The sequence below is a fragment of the Oncorhynchus mykiss genome, chromosome 2 (assembly GCF_057628025.1).
Source record: "Oncorhynchus mykiss isolate SJ-2025 chromosome 2, ASM5762802v1, whole genome shotgun sequence".
Classification (NCBI taxonomy): domain Eukaryota; kingdom Metazoa; phylum Chordata; class Actinopteri; order Salmoniformes; family Salmonidae; genus Oncorhynchus; species Oncorhynchus mykiss.
The window spans coordinates 38,557,098-38,564,397 of record NC_143023.1 but is presented as its reverse complement, the minus strand read 5'-3'; the positions used below and the strand labels follow the sequence as shown (position 1 = coordinate 38,564,397).

Genomic DNA, 7,300 nt, shown 5'->3' with positions numbered 1-7,300 from the left:
ACAAAACATTTAGTTGTACTGCTCTAATTACGTTGGTAACCAGTTTCTAATAGCAATAAGGCACCTCTGAGGGTTGTTGTATATGGCCACTTTCCCACAACTCCTCGGGCTTTATTGCGTAAATCTACACTGTCCTTCAATCTGTAACAGAAAACACAAATGTTTCATTAACTTTCCATAGAGTTTGGGGGCATCTTCAATTGAAGACGCCTACTTGACAAATACTAAAATAGCAAATTTTCCATAATCTCATGAAGGTCACAAGCGTTCTTGTAGGTTTATACAGTGAGTGTTTGTGTCAGAATTAGCTCCTATCAGGCGTACAAAAAATATGTTTCAGAGTTATTAACATATTATGTGACAAATATGTTGTAATGTTACACAAGATGGCTTGCTTTGTTGTTTAAAATACATTATTTTAACTCAGATTGCGAGAAATATAAGGCGAAAGGCATTTTGGGTATGCAAAGTAAAAGATAGAATGCTAGCCAATCAAAGCGCTGAATTCTCTCAGCTTTCTTGCGTGAGAATGTATTCGTTCGATTTAGTAGGCCCCGCTCGCCGTCTGATCGGAATGGCCATTTTATTTGAGATAACGACATTTTTCAGTGGGAGCTCTGTGGGAATGTTCGACATATTTTCAATGTATTTCATCCCCATATACTGAAACATGAATATTATTTTCACGCTTAAAACAAAGATAGCCTAATTTGAAGAACATCCATTTTCTTGAAAATGTTGCCTGTACTCTTTATTCTACTGAAATAAAAGGCTAACATTGTACATAAGGAAACGCTATTCTGGGCGTGTCTCTGTAAACCAATAGAACAAACTGAGAGGTTGGGTTACGTGGCCCATGATGATAAATACAGTGATTTGCGCCGGGGTCGTTGCTCTTCTCCCCGAAGTAGGTCCGCCTGATAAGAATCCAGCTCAGTTCTAAGGCCGAGAAACAACCTTATACTGCAAATATGTCCAGAAAATTCTTCGTTGGTGGTAACTGGAAGATGAATGGCGACAAGGCAAGCCTTGGCGAACTCATCAAAACCCTGAACTCTGCCAAGCTCGACCCCAACACCGGTGCGTGGTTCTGTGTGGCTTCTGTGCTTTTAATGTCTGACTCGTGTAGTAGGCTTAGAGTTGATCTTTGTAACTTGTCGCATTGGGTTCCTGGTGTAGCCTATCCAGTTGCATTGTGAAATTAGACTTTTGTAAGGTAAATTGTTTTAGCTCTCCATCAAGAGAAGGGGGGAAAAGCGTGAAACAAAGGTTAGGGAAGGTCATTTTTTTTGCTATCAGTGCACGAATCAATGGGTGGTAAGCCAAGCTACACTCCGGTAGGTCCCATTTCATTGCCATTTTCACAATGGTTTTAAATTATAGGATACCCTGACACTAATGTTTACATAATTATGATGCGATCTGTGCGATGGGGACAATTTGTGGAGAATACAGAAGACAATGCAGAATACATAGGCATATGCCTATTTTGGTATTGAAGCCCCCTATAATCCTTTGTAACCGGATAACTCCATTGTGTCAGTGGATTTTTAACCATTATTTTAAACTGAACTAGGATAGAAGAACATGACTTGCTAAATGGATTTTCGTTGACAGCGGGCGTACGTTCCGAACAGCACGTAGCCACAACAGTCTGTCTGGCGCAAGCGAGGGGCGGAATGTCTGTTTTGTTCTTTGATGCATTATAATGATCCATCTGATCGCGAGCCCTGTTTTAATATAACTACCAGGAGGACCAAGGGTGGATATCATTGCACCATCACAATACTGTAATTTAGAAATGCATATTCTACCGTTAGACCCGAATTCATTTATGCGCAACATACTAATTGTGTTAACCAATAAGAGAGTTCCCCACTCCGCCAGAGAGAATAGCGGAAACACCAACATCGTGCATTTCCAAACTGCCACAGAGGCGTATGCCCTGATCGCATGCTTGCATTTGAACACACAGGTTCAAGAACAGGCTACAAGTACTTAGTCAGGTTTTGTGTCGTTTTTGTAGGATACATGGGCGTTATCTGCTGCACCTCGGAGTGCGCCGAAGGACACGTTATGTCCGTGTAGTAACCTACATCCGTCTACAGCCTCGGACTTTACCCCACAGAAAGAGCCACCCCCACAACTCTAGCTAATCTACACAGTACAAATTTACTGACGCGTGAAACCGGACGCTGCATGGGCCAGCAGACGACTGAAGCTCGCGTATTGCTTTCCCCACGTCTCTTTCTAGAAATGTAAAGTCAATGGTAAGTCACTTCTTCCCTAGGCCATTTTATGAACCTGCAGAATATTTTTTTTATTTTTTTATATCCTGTGGTTGACCTTTAAATTTAAGGTCCAGTTCGACCCCAGCAGAATTTTACCACATGAGTGACCTTTGTGAGCTGAGTTCTAGTGACCTTTTGGAGGTTGAACTAGGACCTTTTTGCAGCGGGGGACTGACTCTTGGCAGGGATAAATGACCTTTGCAGAGGGAATAGTGACTGTGTGGGTTTAATATAGACACACTTAACCCCAAGATATAGTTACAGTGGTAATGTCAGTGTCTGGCCTACTGTACCCCACAACACTGGGGATATCCCACTTGTACAGTGTGTACTAATGCAGCAGACTCTGGTATTGGACTGTATAACCAACACGGGCTCAAATAGGCCTAATCATTCTGATCGATAGGCCTTGTTTTGTACACTGAAGTGAATAGTAGAGTGGGCCACTACATGGAGTTGTCACCACTCGAAGGAAAGCCTTTCCCACGGATACTAGATGTCACCGACAATCGCTGTGTGCACTTCCTATTTCAGTTTCTAAAAAATACTACTGTTACATGGGCGTCCATGTAAGGATCAAGGGGCAAATCTTAACTTCCGCTTAGAATTTTCACTTAGTCTCACACATTGACATCATTGCATGACTAAGTGAAAAAATTAAACTGAAGTGGAATTTAGGATTTCACCTCTAAGAATATTAACTGGTCGGTCTGTTATTTCAACCCTGAGAATAGTGGTCAGTGCATGACCGTGTTGGTTCTCTCTCTCTCTGCTTGCAGAGGTGGTCTGCGGCGCCCCGTCAATCTACCTTGAGTTCGCCAGGGCCAAGCTGGACCCTAAGATCGGAGTGGCCGCTCAGAACTGCTACAAGGTCAAGGGGGGTGCCTTCACCGGGGAGATCAGGTAATGGACATGCCCTGTAACTGCGGATGCGAGTGTCTTCAGGACACTAGTGCTTTACTGAACCAACCCTGCAGGCGGACTGTACTTTGTGTGCTAATCTCTTTTACTCACGCGCTCTTTCTTTTTCCGTTCTCTCACTTCCTTTATGGCCCCTCTCTCTCCTTCTCAGCCCTGCGATGATCAAGGACGTTGGCGTGCACTGGGTGATCCTGGGCCACTCTGAGAGGCGCTGGGTGTTTGGAGAGACTGATGAGGTAAATGGCTTATTTGGTAGAGTGCTGGTGTTTATGAATGTGTAATCTCGGGAGGAGTCTCTGGAGGAGGCAGTAGACTGTAGACTATCACAAGAACAGGGCTGTGATACAGTATTGGATTATGTCTCTTTCAACAGTGAATTTACCTTGAAAATGACAGAATTTGAGGAGCAGTGACAAATCTATGCGTCATAATTTGAATCTCCATTTTACACTCAAGGTGTTCCTCAAGTAGAGGAAATGTGAAAAATATGACAATAAATGAACAACCTGTCTGATTGATTAACTGTTTGTGTGTCCTGACAGCTTATTGGTCAGAAGTGCGCCCACGCCCTGGAGAATGGCCTGGGTGTCATTGCCTGCATCGGTGAGAAGCTGGACGAGAGGGAAGCTGGCATCACAGAGAAGGTCATCAACGCACAGACGAAGCACTTCGCAGGTATTGTCACTGAAATCACTGATTCATAATGAGTGTGTTACACAAAACCACAGATTCTGCTCAGGCGTACACATATATTATCAGAGCCTGTAATCTGCGTGTTAGAGTGCTGATCTAGCATCAGTTTTGCATTTTACATATTTGAAAATGGACCCTGAACTTTACAATGCACAGAGAAGAGTTAAACATGTCAAGAACCATGACAATAATATATAACAATCGTATAACCAGCAAAGGCCTCTTTGTATCTGGAAAGTAAGCAATAAATTCCAATTAATGGATGTACCTGTATTGCTTTGTAGTGATTCTAACATTGTTGAATGTAGTAATACTACTGCTGCATGAATACATCCTATTGGTAAAGGGATAGTGTGCCCGCCACAGACGTGATTGGGTCTTTCAGTGTGGTTAATTCGTTTTCCTTTTCGTTAACAACTTGGTTACATCCAGCGTGTCCATGATGGCACTGTGTCCATTTTGAGTTCTCCTTTTTGATTAATGTGAATGCAGTACTGTGTTCATTATGTCAATTCTGTTTGCAGACAACATTAAGGACTGGTCCAAGGTTGTTCTGGCCTATGAGCCCGTGTGGGCCATCGGCACCGGCAAGACCGCATCCCCCGCCCAGGTAAGTGTTTCTTCTATTGTCATCCATTACTATTGTATGACCGCAATGGAAAGAACCTGGGACGGATGGGGACGTGTGACTAAAAGCCTGAATCTCTTTATACTGCATACATTCATTCTGGACTAGAGCAGAATGTGTTGTCCATTTGAGATTCATCACTCAATTGAAGGCTAAAGTCAGAGCTTACTGGACTTTGGAACCCATATTCATGGTTTTATTTCAATCTCTTTTTTTCCTTATCTTTTCTTATCTTTGTCTCTCAGGCCCAGGACGTTCATGACAAACTGAGGCAGTGGGTCAAGGCCAATGTGTCTGAGGCAGTAGCCAACTCTGTCAGGATAATCTATGGAGGTGAGACCAAACTCCTATGCGTCACGTTTAAACACACTTACGCTGTTAACGCCACAACCACAAACGGGGGTTAATAGGTTTTGTCATTGCGTAGCTAATCTAATTCAAGTCAGGGGCATGCAGTGGTAGGAGCATACAGTGGTCTCTTCACCCCCCCACTCTGTCCCTCATCACTCCATTCCTCACTCATATCTGTCTGTTCTCTCTCCTCAGGTTCCGTGACAGGTGGCACCTGCAAGGAGCTGGGAGGCATGAAGGATGTGGACGGTTTCCTGGTTGGCGGCGCTGCACTCAAGCCAGAGTTCGTTGACATCATCAACGCCAAGCAATAAAAACCCTGAAGTGGTCAGACCATATTTGTCCATATTTGAGGCCAACTCCATTCAGACGAAACCTGAGCCATTATCCTCAAAACTCGGCACTTAGAACTCCCTTCCCTTAGCCTTTTTTAAAAATTATATATATTTGTGTGATGTCTTTACCTCTTTCTTTTTTGTTGGTTTAATGTTTCAAAGAAAAGGAACAGTTTGACACGCATACTATACAGCAGTGAAAGGTGTTAGTTCCACTGAGTTTTTTTTGTACTAGCCTCCACTACTGTTTTTTAAAGGGACTGCGCTTGACCACACCATCCTGGATGGAACAACAACCCATGCCTTTACTTGAAAGTTTACAAACTTTTATGTATACAGTGTCAAAACTAGCAATCAGATTCACTTGTCTTTGTACTATAGATGACTCTTTGTGTAATTTATGTTTTGGGTCTTATCCCTTTCCATAGAACACATGATCCACTCTCTCATTGGCTACTCGGTCAAGAGGGAGGCGTCCATTACATGTCCACCATGTTTTGTTAGGGGGGGGGGGGCTGACTGTTGTTGTAATAAAAGGTTTAGAGTCTAGTTGTGTCCTGTTTTTATTGTGTTATTGACACACTGCACATAATCTTCCACAGCATGATCTTGAATACTAGCAGGCTGCATTCCTACCTTTGTGTAAAGCCAGTCAGACTACAGTATCTGGTGGTGGTACTTTGGTAATGTGATGCCAAATTCCTGAGAGTTCATGTAGATAATGGTGCAATTCATATCATGTCCACTAGGCCATGCCCAATCACCAACATCCTCAAACAAAATTGATTATTTCTCTTCTGCAGCATTCTTCAACAGTGGAGATGTTTCAAAAGGTCAAGTGCTATCCTCTTTTCCTATGTGGCTTCTTCTCTCCTTACCTTGAACTGTGAAGCTGTCAAGTGAGGTTTAAGTCACAGGGTAAGGAAAAAAACCAAAGGATAGGAACACAGCCTTCTTCAGCATTCCCTACACAATGCTGAACTCCTTATGACAATCCCACCATGTACAAATCTGGCAACAGAGGCATGAATGAATCTACTGAATAAATATTGATGATTTGATTAGTGGGAAGTAAGGTTAGCAGACAGAACAGCATAGGAGGCTGCTGAGGGGAGGCTCATAATAATGGCTGCAATCGAGCAAATGGAATGGCATCAAACACTTACAAACCATGCGTTTGATGTATTTGATACCATTCCACCCCAGTCATTACCGAGAGCCCCTTCTCCCAAATTAAGGTGCCACCAACCTCCTGTCCTTCACAACAGATATGCTCAACAGTTAGTTCTGCGCTGCTCCATGAAGAGCAAGAAGTATGAATGCCTGGATTTCTGCAGAGGCTGTATTACCGTAAATGTTGCACATGTTGCCTGGATTGACGCATGCTGTAATGCAATTTGTATGATAAAATGAGACGTTTGCTTTGCGTTGAACCCAGCCATGCATGCGGTAATACGAAGTGATAGGGACACGTTTCTGACTCAATACTGATGAGTGCCTCGCATTGTTACACATAAAAATATATAAGAATTAATTTTTTGCCACCGCTATATGCAATGCGTGTAATTGGAAACTCGCCAACTAATGTAGCTATTGATAGCTATGGTAAAAGGACCATTTTGCTGAGACGATGGCCAATTGATTGGACATAAGATATGAGGTGTAGGCAAAGCATGGCCAACGATTTAGTTGCTGCAGGGTGAGGGTGGAATTATACCTAGTGTGGCTGCTGTGGTTGCAGCTCTAGTTCATATTACTTGAGAAAAGAGAGAAGTGAAACAGAATTTGGACAAGGGTTGGTCCAAATTATAATAATTTTTTGAACAGAAGTTTAAAACAACATGCACACACAGGAGGAAATCAAAATCCAAAACCACACCATAAAAAAGGCATCTCTGTATCATCTAAAAAATATTTTTTTATAAAATAGTATGGTATTATACAACACATACAGAACTCACATTTTATTAATTCAGTCTGATCAGCACATCTGTCCAGTGAGGAAAAAATGATGAGGAGCAGAGCTTTCTGTGGTGGGAAAATACGGAATGTAGGAGTCGGTAATGTTCTCTAGTTGCACC

General features: G+C 42.6%; 1 protein-coding gene and 1 non-coding gene across 2 annotated transcripts; one reads left to right on the top strand and one right to left on the bottom strand.

Annotated features, from left to right (window-relative positions):
- Nucleotides 1-186: 186 nt before the first annotated feature.
- Nucleotides 187-242, bottom strand: LOC118944148 (U7 small nuclear RNA). Its single transcript, XR_005039454.2, has one exon. It is a non-coding gene; the product is annotated as a U7 small nuclear RNA (small nuclear RNA).
- Nucleotides 243-879: 637 nt separating this feature from the next.
- Nucleotides 880-5,768, top strand: LOC110489325 (triosephosphate isomerase B). Its single transcript, XM_021562054.3, has 7 exons — nt 880-1,080; nt 3,071-3,194; nt 3,364-3,448; nt 3,755-3,887; nt 4,430-4,515; nt 4,779-4,866; nt 5,080-5,768. Exons 1-7 carry the CDS (start codon nt 972-974, stop codon nt 5,196-5,198), a joined length of 744 nt encoding a protein of 247 aa, XP_021417729.2. The 5' UTR covers nt 880-971; the 3' UTR covers nt 5,199-5,768.
- The last annotated feature ends 1,532 nt before the right edge of the window (nt 5,769-7,300 follow it).